The following is a 21830-nucleotide window of genomic DNA, read 5'->3' as shown; positions in this document are numbered from 1 at the left end:
GCTTCTTTACTTTTCTCTTATTTAACAGAAAATCATAAAGTCCTGTCAAATACACTGTTACTGTATTGTCTAAGGTGTTTTTGAAAAATAACCATTGGTTGTTTGGAGATACCTAGTACAGTTTTGTTGTAAATGAGGTTTCTATAGGTAAACCCCTTCTCTAAAAACAGCCAAATTAGGTCATTCGAATGAGGAATGGGTGGCATAACCTATAAGTTAAGAATGCTTAATCTGATGGTCATCACACTTGGGGAAGAAAAGACCAGGTGATTGAAAGGTTGAGATGTGTATAATACAGTCCTGTCAAGACCTTAAACATGAGTTTTATGAGTGGCAAGTTATGGGAAGTTTTATCCAGGGAGAAGAGATTCATTCTTCCGAATAGGGGAAGGGCAACATAAAACCACGTCATTTATTAATGGAAATCTATTCTGATCAGATTTACAATTTCATTAGTCAGAACAATCTGTTCTACACACTCAAACAGAAAGTGTATTAATAAATTAATTTAGCTGGGAATTATAAGGCTCTGAATACAGACAAGTGCTGCACACTTACAGTACACTTACAGTAAGTGTAACAGTAACAGTCAGTGGGGGCGGCTACTGATGGTCAGTTATTTTAAATCACAACATACAGCTCTGCTGAGGAGAAACATGAAATGCGCTGGAAACAAAAGGAACCACCAACCTAATGGCAAATAACAGGTAAGACAAATGTGCAAATGACATATTCCTTCATATTTTTAGATTAAAGAATAGTTTGTTTTATTTGCAAGATAGATTGGAAGTTGTAAGTCACTGGCAGGTGTTCTGATCTAGGCTGACAGAGGCTAGCATGAGTTAGCAGTTGTGTGTGTGTGTGTGTGTGTGTGAGTGTGTGTATGTTTATGATGGAGAGAGAGACTTGGGCCAAAAATTGGCCACATAAAACTACTGTATTTTCCATATTTTCCAGAGTTTACTGTAATAATGGAGCCAACAGAGCCAGCGCAGTCAGGAAGCCAGTGACAGTCATATCCTTTGAAAAAACTGTCTTAGTTAATTCTTCAGTTAGTTCAGTGAAAGCTCTTTCATGTTCGTTTAACTTCTTTTCTGACAGATATTTATTTCAAGCTGCTGAAATGTTTCTTTCTGAAATGTAGTGTCCAAGACAGCTTCTGTGATACTTGGCATCATAAGCAAATAAATCTGGATGGGTGAGCATACGATGATGTACTTTTTCATCATGCCTCTCTGAAGCTGCACTGAGGACCTTTGACCTTGTGCTTTCACCTGTACCAGTACTTATAGGCGTCAGGCCTTCTCCCTTTGTGGCTTTCTGGCTGCAAATGAAACACTGGGTGCGAATGTCAAATCCAGTTTCTCTGGTCAGTCGTTTCCTTGTGTACTGATCCTTGGCTGGTTCTTGCTCACTGGCCGTAGGCTTATAGTTATGTGCATTGGAATAACTGGCCCTACATGATCTGTGATATGAAACCTTAACCTTGAAGGACAGTATGTCGTCAGAGTGGGGGGATAGTCGCTTGTGGACCTCATCACCTCGTTCCTCAGCAGCCTTAAGTATTGTTTTGAGTCCTTGCAAGGTGGGGTTCTTGACGTGTGGATTATTCTTATCTCCTTGTAGGGCACTTTCACATATTAAACACAGCTTTTCATCCAGTGTCTGTGAATGTGGCTGGCTTCCTGACTGCGCTGGCTCTGTTGGCTCCATTATTACAGTAAACTCTGGAAAATATGGAAAATACAGTAGTTTTATGTGGCCAATTTTTGGCCCAAGTCTCTCTCTCCATCATAAACATACACACACTCACACACACACACACACACACACAACTGCTAACTCATGCTAGCCTCTGTCAGCCTAGATCAGAACACCTGCCAGTGACTTACAACTTCCAATCTATCTTGCAAATAAAACAAACTATTCTTTAATCTAAAAATATGAAGGAATATGTCATTTGCACATTTGTCTTACCTGTTATTTGCCATTAGGTTGGTGGTTCCTTTTGTTTCCAGCGCATTTCATGTTTCTCCTCAGCAGAGCTGTATGTTGTGATTTAAAATAACTGACCATCAGTAGCCCGCCCCACACTGACTGTTACTGTTACACTTACTGTAAGTGTACTGTAAGTGTGCAGCACTTGTCTGTATTCAGAGCCTTATAATTCCCAGCTAAATTAATTTATTAATACACTTTCTGTTTGAGTGTGTAGAACAGATTGTTCTGACTAATGAAATTGTAAATCTGATCAAAATAGATTTCCATTAATAAATGACGTGGTTTTATGTTGCCCTTCCCCTATTCGGAAGAATGAATCTCTTCTCCCTGGATAAAACTTCCCATAACTTGCCACTCATAAAACTCATGTTTAAGGTCTTGACAGGACTGTATTATACACATCTCAACCTTTCAATCACCTGGTCTTTTCTTCCCAAGTGTGATGACCATCAGATTAAGCATTCTTAACTTATAGGTTATGCCACCCATTCCTCATTCGAATGACCTAATTTGGCTGTTTTTAGAGAAGGGGTTTACCTATAGAAACCTCATTTACAACAAAACTGTACTAGGTATCTCCAAACAACCAATGGTTATTTTTCAAAAACACCTTAGACAATACAGTAACAGTGTATTTGACAGGACTTTATGATTTTCTGTTAAATAAGAGAAAAGTAAAGAAGCCCTCTTTTCTTATTATCACAAAAATGCAATTTCCGCCTAAATTAAAGCCATGTTTTCAGGGTTATATTTCAGGATTTTTTAAAGTGAATTACTTTCTGACTCTTTTGTGATGTAGGGCAGACACTTGTTTTATACTTCAGCAAATATTATGAGGAAAGGAGTGAGCATTCTCAAGAAATTGGCTTTTTTGTCATATTTCCCTTATCCGAACTGGCCTGATTTGTCCCTTTTTCAGAGATTGGGGTAGTTGTAAAGAATGCCCCCCAAAAATAATTTTGCCCCAAAATAAAAGTTGAAGACAATCCATTTCATGAATGGGAGACCCTGAAGATTTAAAAAAACATTGTTGTGTTTTGTTCTACCTCGGGTAGGGGTATCTCGAAAACTAAAGCCTTTTTTGAGGACTTGCTGCTAGACTACATACGATGATACGAACATTGTTGCAGACCAAGTTAACACCCTCATTGCATCATCTGGGGAATCTGGAGGTCAGGTGGACACTTTGAGCTTTTTGTCACATGCCTTGGCCCTGCCTGAAAACTTCAAAACAACAAGTCAACGTGACTGTAATGATCAACAGGAAGAATAAGCCTCATTACTATTGAGGGAGGCACCGCAGTAGTGTAAAGACAATAAATTGTGTCCAGTTTTTAAAACAATTAGTATCCCCATTATGTAATATGTTTGCCTGCTCTGTAGTGCAGGGGTCCCCTCCGGGATTTACTACAGGGGGTGAGGGGCTCACATGTTTGCGTTACTGTGCTGATCCTCTTTAAATCCATTTATCATAGAACAGAATGTGTTGTTTAAACTGTGTTACCGGTTTACATTGTATTGCACCTTAAGTCATCTTTACAACCTCGAGATGACAACTCTGTCCAAAGGTGAAAATCCTCCCTCAAAGAGCCAAGCAGATTAGTTGTAGGTGAAACTATTCACACTCATCACTTCTTTAGTTGACGTCATGCTGGTGCAGGATAACATGAGTAAGGGAATAACTGTGGGTGTATACTGAATATAATTACCATACTGAATGGTGTAAAACTGCCAGAATGGCGCAATGTGATACATCCCCTTCTCAAAGGAGAAATCTGTTTTTCTTCCTCTTCTTTGAATTGCCATTTTTTCCCATTGTGAGAACATGTCGCTCATCAGGTTAACTGTAGAGATTAGATCAGCACAATTTTACTTAAGGAGTCATTAGGGCAAGCATTCTGTTGTAAATAAATAACCAGCATGCCATTTAGTCAAATGTTTTAAACAACTTATTTTAGGATTAAATGGTAGTGCTTAAAAGGGTATGTTGTAATCATTGATTGTGTAACAACAGACTTTTGTATTCAGTGGGACAAAGTTGAACCAGGGTGTAGCTCTGCAACCTTACCTGCACACTGTCAGTTTGACACAAGGTTGTGTCAACAATTTATAGTAAAACACTGTCTCTTTTTTGATGTGTGTTAAACACAAACAATTGACCATAAATCTGCTTGAAAAACTTGGTGCAGATTTCAGAGGACAGCCTCTACCTCAATATTTACACTCCTGCAAACAGAGCGCACAATGGCAAGCTCCCAGTAAGTTACTGCATGACTGGACTGATACTGCTCAGAGATTCAGCTTTGGATGATTTTGCATAGTGTTCATGGAGAAGTTGGCTTGATTGCTTCTTGAAGAATCCATAATGGCATTATGAGTTATAACGGCACCCATATTTAGAGACAGACTGCATGGTGGAGGGTTTTCTATGGGGTCAGCTTCAACGTATGATGGATCAGCCCTGGCTGCTTAACAGGATGTGGTTGTGGTTCTGATACAGTACCGCCTGGGTCTTCTGGATTTTCTCAGGTAAAAAGACTCAAATAACAGAGCACAGTTAGAATAAACAGTCTATGATTATTTTCTACTACTTTTAATCTGATTTGAGTCAGGGTTTAGGAAACAGCACTCTACTGAAACTGTTCTCTCCACTGTCCTGTGGTGTCCCACAGGGCTCAGCTCTTGGGCTTCTTATTTTCTCTATATTTGCTACCATTAGGACAAATAATAAACAGATATAACATTGGCATAATTCATATACAGATGATATCCAGGTCTGCTTCTTGTTTAAACCTGGTGACCCTTTAAGGTTATCTAGGCTCCTTGAATACCATCATGAGATGGGAATCTGGACCGCAGAATTTTTTTTACAGCTCAGTTCTGATAAAGCAGAGTTTCTGGTTGTTGCTCCTGAAAATGTTGTTCCCCTCAACATGCAAAGTAATAGGGCTCTTTCCTCTGCTGCTCACTCAAGCCTGCAAAATTTAGGGGTAATATTTGATCAGTCAGTGTAATTTGAATCCCAGACCAAGCACCAGACCAAACTTGTTTTTCCACTTGAGAAATATAAGCAAACTGAGATCTGTTGTTTCAGCTGCTGAACAGCTACATGCCTTTATCTCATCTCACATTGACTACTGTAATGCACTTTTCTCCTCACTGAATATGTCTGCTCTTGCTCAACTGCAAGCAATCCAGAATGCTGCAGTCAGATTACTGACTAGATCAAATAGACGCTCTCACATTACCCCGACACTAAAATCCCTTCATTGGCTCCTTGTTGAGTTTAGGATCGAGTTCAAAACTCTCAATCTTACATACAGAGCATTACACGGTCTCCTTCTTGTGTAACTGAACAACTTCCCTGTATTCTTCAGCTCACACTCTTCGATCTAATACGTTACATTTGTTGTATGTCCCTTGCACTCTCCTCAAGATGTGGTGATCAAGCTTTTGCAGCTGTATCTAAATGGAATGCTCTACCTGCTCCTTCACAATCTGCTGACTCTGTGGTTTCTTTTAAAAGCCAGCCTAAGACACACCGGTTTAAACAGGTGTTTGGGTAACTTGTACCAGAGCTGTACCTTTTTCAAATTTTGTGTTTTGTTGTTGTGTCGTGTGAATTCCTCTTTTTATCTTGTGTGTGTGCAAACAGTTTTGCTAGTTGTGCACTTCTCTTTACTTTGTCTATGATTTCTTTCTTGTTGTATGTTTCCCTTGTGAAGCACTTTGTGACCTGTGTCTACCTACCTACTTACTTACTACTTACTTACTTGGACAGTAATGAAGACTACATACAGGGAATACATTGGTGTACACTGTGTGGCCACAATCATGTAACTTTTCTCCAAACAGTGTTGAGGTGCTCTTGGTTCCTGTGGTCAGATGCACCTGTAGTAATGCTGCTGAATGATACTCTACAACTACAGTTCCCAAGAGCCTTTATCAGAGCCCCTGTGTCTGTGTGGCTCATGGGAAATGTTGTTCTGTAGTGCAAACACCTTCATGAGCTTCAGTTTTGGTCATGACAGTATAACTATTTTGCAGACCACTATATTAGATGATTAGATTAGCCTAAAATATGGACAAACAAGTCGATACTTGTGTTTTAGCTTCTCAGAAGGACGGATGACACTGAACCTTAATGAGGAAATGCTTTGAGCTGTGTTGGCCAGCAGGTAAGCAGTCCGGGGGCAGAAACTCTGCCTTCTGTTGTTAACCTGAATGTGACATGAAGCCGCGTCACGCCTTATCTTGCGCGTAATATTCACCAGGCCACATTACTGCCTCGGTCAAAGTTATAAGGGGGGAGCTTTGTGGGAGGCATCATTTTGTCTTTCCACTGCCTGTTTGCAGAAGCCAGCAGTGTCACAATCCATACAGTGACAACTGCGATGAAGTTCCCTGCAAAACAAACTTTCTTCTTTCTGTCGTTTGTGTTGTTTCTCCATGTTGCTGCAGACCAACATGGTAAGTATGAGAAAACTTAAGTTATATCCGACAACAATCAGCATTGCCGGTAGAAGTGCGTAGATCTGCTTCCACTGTTACAACAATAACGCGCTCAACTTATATTGTATTTTCTTTAAATGCATGTCTCGTTAAAGTGAATGTGTTGTTCACTTGTTACCTGTTTGCATTGTACTGCACCTGAAGTCATCTTTTACCTACGTACGAGCGATCCTGACTCCGTCCAAAGGTGAAGCCAAGCAGGCTGTGACTCACCCCTGTCCAGACTCGTAACTGTTGCTGGCTTCATGCTGGCGCAGGATAACATGAGGAAGGGGATGACTGTGTATAACGTTACTGTACATGAATACTATACGGAAGGGTAATAAAACTGCCAGAATGTAGTAATGTGACACATTCCCCTTTAAAGGAGAAATCTGTTTGTCTTTCCTCTTTTTTTTTTTTTTTTTTAACATTTCCGTCTTTTCTATTGTGATAACATTTTACTCACCAGGGAGTACAGATAACATCAAAACAACTTTAATAAGGAGTCATTAGGGCAAGCATCCTGATTTAGACAGATAACCAACATGCAATTCAGTCAAATGATTTAAACGACTTATTTCACAATAAAACGGCAGTGCTTAAAATTTTGCAATCAGCTGTTGTGTAGCAATAGCCTTTTATGTTCAGTGGGTGAGAGATGAAACAGGGTGAAGCTCTACAACCTTACCTACAGTGTCAGGAGTGGGTGTGTTTTCCACCACAGTTAATCTTGTGTAACTGGTTAATCCTGTATTTAATTAATCTAGGCTGCCATAAACTTCATTATAGAGCTGTAATTAAAAATCATTTTCATCGATGATTCATCTGTAACTAAGTGTTTTGATGAATCATTAATAGTATAAAAACTCACTTTCCAATAGTGACATTTTTAATTGGGAAAGAAACTGTCCCAAAGCAACTGAATATGAAATTGAATATGTTGGCCCTCCAAAGATAAAACAGAAAAATGAGAAATGGACCTGCACTTGTGTAGCGCCTCTCCAGTCATCCGACCACTCAAAACACTTCATGTCACATTCATTCACTGTTGCAGTTGCACAGCTGCAAAACAAGGTGCCACCTGCTACTCAGCTTAAATGCACTCACACACTAATGGCACAGTAATCGGGAGCAATTCAGGCTGCAGCATCTTGCCCAAGAGTGCTTCAGTATGCAGACTGCAGGAGCCAGGGACGACGCACTCTGCCTCCTGAGCCACAACCACCCTTGAGAAAATAGGACCAGCAAATGTTTGCCACCTTTACTTGATAAATGACTCATAAATGACTTACTTGTTTTTGAATTATGATGAGGCCTACTATTAAAATGTTCTTGATTCATTTTTGGTCAATTGACTTATTAATAATCCAATCATTTGTTTCTATACTAGTTAGTTACATGTGTTTGAGTTATAAAAACAGCACGGCACAGCTGATATCAAATGAAAAGGTATTGTGTCCACTTTGTGAATGCAACATACGCTAGAACCAACCAACAACCAGATGGTGTGATGAGATATATTGTGTCATATTATGATTCTGATTCAGCCCCAATATCCGACATTCTGACAGGACCTGAAGTCCACACGAAGCTCGGGAGCCTGAGAGGTCAATATGTGAGTGTGAAGGGGAAGGAGAGCGGGGTCCATGCCTACCTGGGTGTCCCATTTGCCAAGCCACCTGTAGGCCCTGCTCTGAGACTGGCTCCACCCCAGCCTGTAGAGGGATGGGAAGGAGTGAGAGACGCCACCCAGCAGCCACCCATGTAAGGCTTTCATGTGCTTCAGTTGTTGCAAAACACACTTATAGAAATTATGTCCACAATTTATGGCGAAAACGTGTCTCTTTTTTTTCAGGTGTGTTCAACACAAAGAGTTTACTATAGATCTGCTTGAAAAACTCGGTGACTTGTTGGTAGATATCCCAGACATTTCAGAGGACTGCCTTTACCTCAATATTTACACTCCTGCAAACAGAGCGCACAATGCCAAGCTCCCAGTAAGTTACTGCACGTTTGGACTGATACTCCTCAGAGATTCAGCTTCAGATAACTTTGCATAATGTTCATGGAGAAGTTGGTTTGATTACTTTCTTAACCGTCCATGGCATCATGAGTTATGATGTCCACATTTAGAGACCTGTTTTTGTCACCATCACCACCAGTTTTAAGTTTTAGTCAGGTTCAAGTCTTGGATGTAGTGTAATCAATATTTTTATGAGTGCAGATAGAATGTCATGAAATGTACTTTATGCTTTGTCGAAAAGATCAAAGTCTTTCATTACCTTACTAGGTCATGGTCTGGATCCATGGTGGAGGGTTTTCTATGGGGTCAGCTTCAATATATGATGGATCAGCCCTGGCTGCTTACCAAGATGTGGTTGTGGTTCTGATCCAGTACCGCTTGGGTCTTCTGGGCTTTCTCAGGTAAAAAGACTCAAATCACTTATTAGTGTCAGAACAAACATACTATGTTTATATTCTACTACTTTTAATCTGATCAGTGCCACATGGAAAAATAAAAAAATGCAAACTGCATCACTTTGTAGCTGGTGTAATGGTAGCCTGGTAGTTAATAATTGTATGTTCTATCCAGCACTGGAGATGAGCACATTTCAGGAAACTTTGGCATGTTGGACCAGGTAGAAGCTCTGAGGTGGATCCAGAAGCACATCCATAACTTTGGAGGAGACCCAGATTTGGTTACCATATTTGGGGAGTCTGCTGGCGGAGTCAGCGTATCCCTCCATGTAAGGATCAATCTGCAGATTAAGCACTCTGAAGGTCCAGTGTGTAGGCTTTAGGGGTATCTTTCAACAGAAATGGTACATAATATTGCTAACTATCTTTTCATTAGTTCAGAATCACCTGAAAATAAAAACTGTTGTGTTTTCGTTTCCTTAGAATGAGCTGTTTATATCCACAAACAGAGCAGTCTTTCATGTTGTTCTCCAATAGCCAAGAGCAGACAAACCAAACACTGGCTTTAGATAGGGCCATTCACGTTCAGAGTTTCAGTTCTTCAACCTCACCGCTTGATGCCACTTAATTCTACACACTAAAACCTTTAAATACTATATATATATATAATAATTTAAACCATATCCGTGGGCGGAGGCTTTATGTTTTCGGGTTGTCAGTTAAACCATCTGTACATTCTCCTCAGCACCATATCACAGGAATGCATTGAGGGAATTTCTTTCAAATTTGACTCAACTGTGCACTTGGACTCAGTGATAAACATATGATTTTGGTGGTCTTTCGTCAAAGGTCAAGGTCGCTGTGACCTCATCTGTCCTTTTCTCATGAATGCTATATCTCAAGAACTCTTGAAGGAATTTCTTCAGACTTGGTACGAACATCCATTTGGACTCAGGAACGAACTCTTTAGATGTTGGAGATCAGTGGTCAAGGTTCTGTGACCTTGCATCCATCTTGCTGATGTAAAAGTACAGTCTAAAGAATGTCAGGAGAGAATTTCCTCAAATTCGGTACAAACGTCCACTTGGACTCAGCAATGAACTGATTGGAATTTGGTGATTGAAGGTCACTGTGACCTTGCATCCATCTCAACCTCGGGAACACAATATCTTATGAATGCTTCAAAGGAATTTCCTCAAATTTGGCACAAACGTTCACTTGGACTCAGCAATGAACTGATTGGAATTTGGTGGTCACAAGTCAAAGGTCAAGGTCACTGTATACTAAGAATATGATTTTGGCCAAAACTTAAGAATTTATACACTAATAAAACCAAAATTTTACAGAAATGTGTGGCTCACTAAAATATAAAGTGATGACATTTTATATCAAAAAGGTCAAAGGTCAACTTTACTGTGACATCATAATGTTCTGCATAAAACACTTTTCTCGTCATTACTCAATGTCGTATCTCAGGAACAGAAGAGAAGACATTTGGTCAGAGATTCCATTGGTGACACTAATCTTGGGTGGCCACCTTGAAACTGTGCTGATTGTATAGATCTTCTGTGCTGCCGGGGGGAAGATGTGTGTGAACCATCCATGTTGTCGCAGACGTAGTAACTATAAGTGCAACTTGATAGGTTTGCAGAGGCATACAACTGCAAGGTGGTAATTCTATTTTTATGTTGCTTGAATCTACAGCTACTCTCACCAATGTCTAAAGGCCTGTTCCACCATGCCATTGCTGAGAGTGGTACTGCTTCAATGGATTCACTTCTCACCAATGATCCTCTACCAGTGACGCAGGTTGATATCAGTGTTTATTTTTGTGTGTAAACATTCTTCAGCTCGCAATATTGAGAATATCACAATGCATTTCTTTTTCTGAATTGTTGAGACGGATCTCACATATCTGTCCTCAGATGATAGCAAATGCATCTGGCTGTAGCCTTGAAAGCACACAGAAGATTGCTGACTGCATGAGAAGCCTTGATATTGACACGATTGTGACTTTTGGACAGGTGAGATATCAAATGCTAAACTTTGTTGAAAGTAAGCCTATAATATCTTCTGCAAAATTTCTATGAAATCTTCACTTTGTTAACGTTGTCTTTGTCTCTACTTTTTCTGTTTCATGTTTTATTGACTCAAGGATCCAACTATTAGAATTGCTTTAAATATTGATGCACACTTCATCACAAAACCTGTGGATGAGCTGTACCGTACTCATGATCTCTTCACTGCACCATTCATGACTGGTGTTAATAATGATGAAGGGGGCTGGTTACTTCCTGATGTAAGTATGAATGCTAAAATGCTGACATTTGTGCACTGAAGAGCTTAACATTTCCAGATGAGCCCATAAAAACCCAATTTTGTTTTGCTTTTGTGCACGTTTGAAATAGTAATTGTCTTCCCTTAGTTCTTTTTCTCTTCAAACTGGACAGAGGGATTAGATCGGGAGCAGGTCTTCAACACGATGATCATGTTCCACCCTGATGTAAGGCTGACATTGTTGGACATTATAATATTACTCTGCTTCATCATGCTCAAACTTCTCTGACAGATGTGTTGTTCATTTTCTCAAGCCCAATGGTGCGATCATCAGTGAACTTATGATAGATGAATACATTGGAACTGGTGAGGATCGTGTGAAAAACAGAGATGGGTTCACTGAGTTGCTGGGAGATGCACTCTTCAACATTCCAGCCATTAAGACTGCTAATGCCCACAGAGGTATTTTATTTACACAAGATTATGCAAATCTATAAGAACAATTGTTTAATATTTACTGTCACACACTTTCATAAACAAGATAAACCAAAGCCATTCATTTATTACCAGATGCAGGTGCCCCTGTCTACCTGTATGAGTACCAGTATACTCCCAAAATCCTGCAGAAAAAGAGGCCTAGCTTTGTTGGGTGTGACCATGGAGATGAACTCTTAACAGTATTAGGATTCTGCTTCACAACCACCCATATCAGAATATCTGGTAAGTACAACATATATAAATTATTCTTTTAACAGACCACCAAACATCTGGGTTACCTCAGGGTTTCCTAGAGTGCAAAGTGTTTCACCACATTATTATCATTATAGAGGCATGCACTGAAGAGGAGGAAGAGTTTAGCAGAATCATGATGAGCTACTGGGGCAACTTTGCACACACAGGGTAGGAATTCAGCCCCATTACAAGTTATGATACACATGGAGATAAGACCTGTTTTAACTTGTGTGTGTGTGTGTGTGTGTGTGTGTGTGTGTGTGTGTGTGTGTGTGTGTAGGTCTCCTAATGGGGCTGGCCTTGTCCACTGGCCAAAGTATGGAGCAGAAGAGCACTACCTGTCAATTGATGCAAAGGAGCAGGTAGTTGCTCAGCACCTGAAGAAGGACCGATTCATCTTCCTGACTCAGACTCTCCCTGAGAAGGTCCGACAACACAAAGAGAAGATGGAGGGTGGTGAGTTGTTGATCAGTCACCTTTTCTTTCTGCATTCCATATTTTTAGACCTCCTCATTGGACATACCTGTCATGTTTTTAGTTTGTTCGTCCGTCTCATTCTCATGAACACAATATATCAACGTTTTGAGGTCATTTCTTCAAATTTGGCTGAAACATCCACTTGGCCTCAACAATACAACCATGATCTTGTCTTTTTTTCTTTTTTTCTTTTTTGGAAGATATTTTTATGGGCATTTTTGCCTTTATTCGATTGGAAAGCTGAGCGTGAAGTGGGGAGAGAGAGGGGGAATGACATGCAGCAGAGGGCTGTGGGTTGGAATCGAACCCGGGCCGCTGCGGCAACCGCCTTGTACATGGGGCACCTGCTCTATCCACTAATCCACTGATGCCCCGATCTTGTCTTTCTAATTCTTGTGAACATGATATGTCAATAACACCTTGAGGAAATTTTTTCGAATTTGGCACAAACATTCGGTGGGACTCAAGGATGAACTGATCAGATTTTGGTGGTCAAAGATCAAGGTCAGTGTGACCTTGCATCCATCTTATTCTGTTGAATGTGATATCTCACATGTGACATTTTTTCAAATTTTGCACAAACGTTGAGTTTGCCTCAAGGATGAATTGATGGTGATCGAAGGTCAAGGTCACTGTGACCTCACAAAACATATCTTTGGCTATAATATAAGAATTCATATGCTAATTATGACATTTCACACACATGTTTAGTAGCATGTGATGAAATGATGACATCTTATATTCAAAAGGTCAAAGGTCAACTTTACGATGACATCATTATGTTCTGCAAAAAAACACCTTTCTGGATATTACTCAATGTCAGTTCTCAGGAACAGAAGGGGAGACATTTGATCAGATATGGCATTGGTGACACGAATCTTGGGTGCCCATCTTGAAGCTGTGCTGATTGTATAGATCTTTGGTGCTGCCGGGGGGAAGATGTGTGTCTTTCAGGAGTCAGGAGTGCTAACTTTTTTTTTTTTTAGCACTCCTGATTTCAAGTCTGCTTTCCAGCCTGCTCACCCCCAGCGTGCTGGTCCCCAGTTTGCTTCCCAGCTAGCTAGCCCTCATTCGAACCCCCGTCTCCAAGCCTCCAGCCAGCACTTCAGTCTATTAGCCTTCTGCCTAATCATGCCCCTCCAAGTCCTGCCCCAGCCTCAACACAGACACAACAAAGTGGCCAGTCACGGATGAAGAAAACATGCAAAAGGAGGTAAAAGATCTTTAGCATGCTGTGGAGCAATTCTCTGCCTACAACCGTGAGACTTCTAGCATTAATCAGAAGGATGCAGCTTATTCTCTGGAGCTCCTTGCCTTGTCATCCAAGCTGTGGCTGCAAGCACTACTGTGTAATTTGAAAGAGACTGTTGACACTAATGCTGCAGATTCTTTTTCGGCTCCCGTTGGTACCTTGCCCATGTGTCCTGTTCCTGCAGGACTGTAGCAGCCTCCTATTCCTGCTTCGGGGGTTCAAGCCAACAACTTGTATGTTTCTGCATCGGTGGTCCCGGTAAAAGTAATGGCTGGTCCTGAGTTAGTTCCTGGGTTAAGGGTTGTAGCCGGTGCCACATCTTTTCTTGCATCTGGGGTCCTGACTGACATCAATTTTGTTTGTGAGTCAGTTCCTGCATCTGAGTCTCTGAGTTGGAGGTCCCAGCCGATGTATCGTCTGTTCCTTGTCCTCAGTTGGCAATCCAGCTGACACCTGATTCTAGTTCCCAGTAGGCAGTCTGGCTGACACCTCTCCTGGTTTCCAGTCAGCGGTCTGTTCCTGATCTCCAGTAGGTGGCCTGGCCGACACCTATTGTTCATGTCCAGCCAGGAGGCTGACTGACACCCATTCTGTTGTTCAGTTGGTGGACCACTCAACAACTGTTTCTGGTTCCCAGTTGGCGGTCTAGCCCACCCCTGTCCCTGCTGAGCTGCAGCAGGCCCCTCTTGTTCCTGCTGAGCAACAGCACTCCCCTGGTTCCACCACACTGTTTCCTTGCTCTCCTGTCGCCAGCCTCCAGCTCAGCATCAGTTGCCAGCTGCCATTACAGATCTCAAGTCCTGTGATCATCCTCAAGTGAGGTCTGGCCTCCATGGTCATTCTCCAGTGGGGTCCCACCTCTGTGGTTGTGCTCCAGTGGGGTCCCATCTTCATGGCCATCCTTCAGAGGGGTCCCATCATCTCCTCTTAAAAGATACTTTTATTAGAGAGCCTTTCCTGATTTTATTTGAGTTATATGTGTTGTGGATTTTATTTTGCTGCCTTGAGATGCCCTTTTCTAATTTTGAAACATGCTTAATAAAAACAACTCACACTTGATAAAACAGAACCAGCAAATGTCTGGCAGAGTTCCTTGATAAACAACTTAAGCTAGAACCAACCAACAACCAGATGGTGTGACCAGATATATTGTGTTATATTATGATTCTTATTCAGCCTCAATATCCGACATTCTGACAGGACCTGAAGTCCACACGAAGCTCGGGAGCCTGAGAGGTCAATATGTGAGTGTGAAGGGGAAGGAGAGCGGGGTCCATGCCTACCTGGGTGTCCCATTTGCCAAGCCGCCTGTAGGCCCTGCTCTGAGACTGGCTCCACCCCAGCCTGTAGAGGGATGGGAAGGAGTGAGAGACGCCACCCAGCAGCCACCCATGTAAGGCTTTCATGTGCTTCAGTTGTTGCAAAACACACTTATAGAAATTATGTCCACAATTTATGGCGAAAACGTGTCTCTTTTTTTTCAGGTGTGTTCAACACAAAGAGTTTACTATAGATCTGCTTGAAAAACTCGGTGACTTGTTGGTAGATATCCCAGACATTTCAGAGGACTGCCTTTACCTCAATATTTACACTCCTGCAAACAGAGCGCACAATGCCAAGCTCCCAGTAAGTTACTGCACGTTTGGACTGATACTCCTCAGAGATTCAGCTTCAGATAACTTTGCATAATGTTCATGGAGAAGTTGGTTTGATTACTTTCTTAACCGACCATGGCATCATGAGTTATGATGTCCACATTTAGAGACCTGTTTTTGTCACCATCACCACCAGTTTTATGTTTTAGTCAGGTTCAAGTCTTGGATGTAGTGTAATCAATATTTTTATGAGTGCAGATAGAATGTCATGAAATGTACTTTATGCTTTGTGGAAAAGATCAAAGTCTTTCATTATCTTACTAGGTCATGGTTTGGATCCATGGTGGAGGGTTTTCTATGGGGTCAGCTTCGGTGTATGATGGATCTGCCCTGGCTGCTTACCAAGATGTGGTTGTGGTTCTGATCCAGTACCGCTTGGGTCTTCTGGGCTTTCTCAGGTAAAAAGACTCAAATCACTTATTAGTGTCAGAACAAACATACTATGTTTATATTCTACTACTTTTAATCTGATCAGTGCCACATGGAAAAATAAAAAAATGCAAACTGCATCACTTTGTAGCTGGTGTAATGGTAGCCTGGTAGTTAATAATTGTATGTTCTATCCAGCACTGGAGATGAGCACATTTCAGGAAACTTTGGCATGTTGGACCAGGTAGAAGCTCTGAGGTGGATCCAGAAGCACATCCATAACTTTGGAGGAGACCCAGATTTGGTTACCATATTTGGGGAGTCTGCTGGCGGAGTCAGCGTATCCCTCCATGTAAGGATCAATCTGCAGATTACGCACTCTGAAGGTCCAGTGTGTAGGCTTTAGGGGTATCTTTCAACAGAAATGGTACATAATATTGCTAACTATCTTTTCATTAGTTCAGAACCACCTGAAAATAAGAACTGTTGTGTTTTTGTTTCCTTAGAATGAGCTGTTTATATCCACAAACAGAGCAGTCTTTCATGTTGTTCTCCAATCGCCAAGATCAGACAAACCAAACACTGGCTTTAGATAGGGCCATTCACATTCAGAGTTTCAGTTCTTCAACCTCACTGCTTGATGCCACTTAATTCTACACTACACTAAACCTAATATAAACTTTTGCTTTTGTTTTTTGGCATTTGCTTCCGTGCTGACCATAGCCATGGCTTTGTTTTCGGGTTGTCTGTTATACCATCTGTACATTCTCCTCAGCACCATATCACAAGACTGCACTGAGGGAATTTCTTTCAAATTTGACACAACTGTGCACTTGGACTCAGTGATAAACATACGATTTTGGTGGTCTTTCGTCAAAGGTCAAGGTCACTGTGACCTCATCTGTCCTTTTCTCATGAACGCTATATCTCAAGAACTCTTGAGGGAATTTCTTCACACTTGGTACGAACATTCATTTGGACTCAGGAATGAACTCTTTAGATGTTGGAGATCAGTGGTCAAGGTTCTGTGACCTTGCATCTATCTTGCTGATGTAAAAGTACAGTCTAAAGAATGTCATGAGGGAATTTCCTCAAATTCGGCACAAACGTCCACTTGGACTCAGCAATGAACTGATTGGAATTTGGTAGTCACAAGTCAAAGGTCAAGGTCACTGTATACTAAGAATATGATTTTGGCCAAAACTTAAGAATTTATACAGTAATAAAACCAAAATTTTACAGAAATGTGTGGCTGAATAAAATATAAAGTGATGACATTTTATATCAAAAAGGTCAAAGGTCAACTTTACTGTGACATCATAATGTTCTGCATAAAACACTTTTCTCGTCATTACTCAATGTCGTATCTCAGGAACAGAAGAGAAGACATTTGGTCAGATATTCCATTGGTGACACTAATCTTGGATGGCCACCTTGAAACTGTGCTGATTGTATAGATCTTCTGTGCTGCCGGGGGGAAGATGTGTGTGACCCATCCATGTTGTCGCAGACATAGATGTAAACTATAAGTGCAACTTGATAGGTTTGCAGAGGCATACAACTGCAAGGTGGTAATTCTATTTTTATGTTGCTTGAATCTACAGCTTCTCTCACCAATGTCTAAAGGCCTGTTCCACCATGCCATTGCTGAGAGTGGTACTGCTTCAATGGATTCACTTCTCACCAATGATCCTCTACCAGTGACGCAGGTTGATATCAGTGTTTATTTTTGTGTGTAAACATTCTTCAGCTCACAATATTGAGAATATCACAATGCATTTCTTTTTCTAAATTGTTGAGATGGATCTCACATATCTGTCCTCAGATGATAGCAAATGCATCTGGCTGTAGCCTTGAAAGCACACAGAAGATTGCTGACTGCATGAGAAGCCTTGATATTGATACAATTGTGACTTTTGGACAGGTGAGATATCAAATGCTAAACTTTGTTGAAAATAAGCCTATAATATCTTCTGCAAAATTTCTATGAAATCTTCACTTTGTTTACGTTGTCTTTGTCTCTACCTTTTCTGTTTCATGTTTTATTGACTCAAGGATCCAACTATTAGAATTGCTGTAAATATTGATGGACACTTCATCACAAAACCTGTGGATGAGCTGTACCGTACTCATGATCTTCTCACTGCACCATTCATGACTGGTGTTAATAATGATGAAGGGGGCTGGTTACTTCCTGGTGTAAGTATGAATGCTAAATTGTTACTGACATTTGTGTACTGAGGAGCTTACCATTTCCAGATGAGCCTATAAAAACCCAATTTTGTTTTGCTTTTGTGCACGTTTGAAATAGTAATTGTCTTTCCTTTAGTTCTTTTTCCCTTCAAACTGGACAGAGGGATTAGATCGGGAGCAGGTCTTCAACACGATGATCATGTTCCACCCTGATGTAAGGCTGACAGTGCTGGACATTATAATATTACTCTGCTTCATCATGCTCAAACTTCTCTGACAGATGTGTTGTTCATTTTCTCAAGCCCAATGGTGCGATCATCAGTGAACTTATGGTAGATGAATACACTGGAACTGGTGAGGATCGTGTGAAAAACAGAGATGGGTTCACTGAGTTGCTGGGAGATATACTCTTCACCATTCCAGCCATTAAGACTGCTAATGCCCACAGAGGTATTTTATTTACACAAGATTATGCAAATCTATAAGAACAATTGTTTAATATTTACTGTCACACACTTTCATAAACAAGATAAACCAAAGCCATTCATTTATTACCAGATGCAGGTGCCCCTGTCTACCTGTATGAGTACCAGTATACTCCCAAAATCCTGCAGAAAAAGAGGCCTAGCTTTGTTGGGTGTGACCATGGAGATGAACTCTTAACAGTATTAGGATTCTGCTTCACAACTACCCATATCAGAATACCTGGTAAGTACAACATATATAAATTATTCTTTAAACAGACCACCAAACATCTGGGTTACCTCAGGGTTTCCCAGAGTGCAAAGCGTTTTACCACATTATTATCATTATAGAGGCATGCACTGAAGAGGAGGAAGAGTTTAGCAGAATGGTGATGAGCTACTGGGGCAACTTTGCACACACAGGGTAGGAATTCAGCCCATTACAAGTTATGATACACATGGAGATAAGACCTGTTTTTAACTTAACACACAATGCGTGTGTGTGTGTGTGTGTGTGTGTGCGTGCGTGCGTGCGTGCGTGCGTGCGTGCGTGCGCGGATGTGTGCGTGTGTGTGTGTAGGTCTCCTAATGGGGCTGGCCTTGTCCACTGGCCAAAGTATGGAGCAGAAGAGCGCTACCTGTCAATTGATGCAAAGGAGCAGGTAGTTGCTCAGCACCTGAAGAAGGACCGATTCATCTTCCTGACTCAGACTCTCCCTGAGAAGGTCCGACAACATAAAGAGAAGATGGAGCACAGCGAGCTATAGAAAAGTCCCCTCTATACTGTTGCTAGGGCAACAGCTTTGGTCCCTGATCACTTCCTATCAGCTACCCAGGAAACTATAAATCTATCTTTAGTAGTTTCCTTGGTCAGCTCCTGCATTAACAAACATTCCAACAGGAAATACAAAGGGAACCATTTTGAATGTGTGTGTTGTTAAGTTTGAAATGGCAAAGCACCTTGCACTGTATGAAATTTGGAAAGGAGATCCTTTCAAAAAGTATATTCAGAAGATTCCACAATTGACCTATGGCTAAGCCACACCCCCCTCCACTCACTCAGACAAACTATGGCAGGTGTCACAGTACACGGCATTTCGCAGGGGGCAATTGATGATTTTTGGGGACATAACGATCAGATGTCATTGAGAAGCAACCAAAAGGGCCTAAACTACCCATTGGAGGGATATATTCACCATTTCATTGTTGAGAAGCTCGATGAAATGCTTAGATTACAGGCCAAAATTTACAGGTCACAGTGTACGCTTGTGAAACGCATCTCGTTGCTGTCGCCATCAAAGACAACAAGTTAAAGTGCCACAGTTAAGGTTTTTGGCTCAGAAAATGAGAAAAGGATAACGGCCTTTTTACCATCTTTACCAAGAGTGTCTCTCCATTAGTTTGGTACAGTATTTACACTGAATCATTCAGCATAATGTTTGCCAACCTTTGTTATCTTTGCGATTACAGATAAATTAATGAAGCTAAGCTCCAGAAGTTAACGTTAGCTTAACTAGAACCCTTTGGACAACAGCTAACAATGATGTACAATCACCAAAGTACAAAACTAGAACGAAACAGGCTAATGAACTCCCAGCAAACAAGGTGACATGATGAACAACGCAGCTAGGAGCCTAACTTTAGCTAACGTTAGCTAGAGATGTTAAAGATAACTTTATATTTCTTTCCAGCAAAGTGACAATATGTTTCCTCAAACACAATGTTGACTTATCTTAAAACAGATGTAGACATCATTCACGTTGAGTTGATGTTGTGGTTTAACATTACTGCACAACTTTATCCAAAGGAGACACTTTTCTTGGTTGAGATGTGGTTTAAAGTGTAAAAAATACACCCCATCGCCCAGCCTCTCAGGATACCTTGTGTCAGAGTTGCATATACCCCATGCACACTGTGTACAACGTACATCAAATTAAATCCAAGGTAGATCGCTTCAGTGAATACTTCTTGTAAAATATGAAAAACCCAAGAGGAATTATGGAGCCTAAGTGTACCATAATCCTTTGAAACCTTAGCAAATTGGCTTGAAATCTTTGAAAACATGGGAAGAAGGCAATGAGCAAGGAAAGAAGAAATGACCCCAAAATGTTCCCAAGAAATTGGTGAAAAGACAAACTTAAAAATAAAATTTGTTTAAAAACAAACAAGGAAATTACCTGGAAAGAGGTCTTAAAAATGTAATAATTCGGTTACATTGTAAATATAGTTTTTCCCTACCTTTAAAAAAAAAAAAATTAAATAATTTTCTAAATCTTTTTTTTTTTTTTTTTTTCCTTTTGCAATTTGTGGGACATTTCTTACCATGTTACTTAATGCCTTTTTCTCATGATTTTTTAAAAGAAATCACACCAATTTGCTCAGGATTCAAAGGGTTAAATACTTGCAAAAAGTATATGAAAGCAGTACAAGAAAAGTGATGTCGCTCCAGGTTTCAAAGGTTTAAATAATGTGATACCCCGACTGTGTTTGCCCACATATATTTCATGACTCCTTACTCATCTGGATTCCAGTGTAAAATAAAAGCCATCTGGAGCTGTTGAAATGTTTTACTCTTCAGTTTTGTGTTGTCTTTATCCCTGAATCAACTTTTTCATTCTCTATTCACACAAAAGAACAAATTACACACACACACACTGGCAGCTGGTGTGAAAGGGTTAACATGGACCCAGGTCGACTGTCCAATTCGTAACTGGGGTTGTCCATTGGTCCAACACCGGTGTAAAAGGTGAACATGGATTACTTAAGGTTTATACTGACAACAGTATGCAGGGCTTGTGTAATGCACGACTGGCGTGTGAAGGAAAACTAAATTTGATTACACTATATCAAAATTCAGAGACAATCATTCGGGTAACACTTTACACGGTCATGAACCTGTCATGAACATTATGTACATGACAAACGTTTATGACTGCTGTCATTAAGTGTCATTCGGTTTTTGTCATGACAAGTTGACATTGTTTGGGTTGTCTTGATAATGACAACTTGACATTAATTGAAGTAGAGAGTGGTTTCTGGCACAACTTCACCGATTCACAAGGTGCATGGAGAGTGAGGAAACACTGGAAAATGTCAAAAGAGCTCCAGCAACACTTGTGGTATTTAAAACAACTTTATTGACCGATGCATTTCAGATTGTGACCATGACCCTGATGAAGGCCACAAGCTGAAAGGCATCGGTCAATAAAGTTGTTTTTCATACCACAAGTGTTGCCGGAGCTCTTTTGACAACTTGACATTAATCAAAGTGACATTACCAGAAGTTGTCTTTGTCATGACAAGTTGACATTAAAATTGTTTGGGATGTCCTTATGACAACTTGACATTAACCAGGAAGACATTACCAGAAGATGTCTTTATATTAATGTCAACTTGTCATTATAAGGATATCCCAAACAAATTTAATGTCAACTTGTCATGACAAAGACAACTTCTGGTAATGTCACTTTAATTGATGTCAAGTTGTCATATCAAGAC

The 21830-nt window shown here is 40.6% G+C and overlaps 1 protein-coding gene across 1 annotated transcript; it reads left to right on the top strand.

The window, feature by feature from the left end:
* Positions 1-6277: 6277 nt before the first annotated feature.
* On the top strand, positions 6278-20898 carry ces2b (carboxylesterase 2b). The gene is made up of 25 exons (XM_049574145.1): positions 6278-6471; positions 8067-8259; positions 8351-8492; positions 8786-8919; positions 9089-9242; positions 10618-10722; positions 10839-10937; positions 11069-11212; positions 11339-11416; positions 11505-11652; positions 11761-11910; positions 12018-12090; positions 12203-12378; positions 14852-15044; positions 15136-15277; positions 15571-15704; positions 15874-16027; positions 17280-17384; positions 17501-17599; positions 17731-17874; positions 18005-18082; positions 18171-18318; positions 18427-18576; positions 18684-18756; positions 18913-20898. Exons 1-25 carry the CDS (start codon positions 6396-6398, stop codon positions 19097-19099), a joined length of 3279 nt encoding a protein of 1092 aa, XP_049430102.1. The 5' UTR covers positions 6278-6395; the 3' UTR covers positions 19100-20898.
* Positions 20899-21830: the final 932 nt, after the last annotated feature.

The sequence above is a fragment of the Epinephelus fuscoguttatus genome, linkage group LG4 (genome assembly GCF_011397635.1).
Source record: "Epinephelus fuscoguttatus linkage group LG4, E.fuscoguttatus.final_Chr_v1".
Taxonomy (NCBI): Eukaryota; Metazoa; Chordata; class Actinopteri; order Perciformes; family Serranidae; genus Epinephelus; species Epinephelus fuscoguttatus.
The sequence above is the reverse complement of the archived record's forward strand: the minus strand, read 5'-3'. Positions and strand labels throughout refer to the sequence as shown.

Coding starts and splice junctions, on each gene's coding strand:
- ces2b (XM_049574145.1), top strand. CDS start 6,396: ATGAAGTTCCCTGCAAAACAAACTTTCTTCTTTCTGTCGTTTGTGTTG. Junction 9,243..10,617: donor GAGTCAGCGTATCCCTCCAT/GTAAGGATCAAT, acceptor TTGAATCTACAG/CTACTCTCACCAATGTCTAA. Junction 11,911..12,017: donor CACCCATATCAGAATATCTG/GTAAGTACAACA, acceptor TTATCATTATAG/AGGCATGCACTGAAGAGGAG.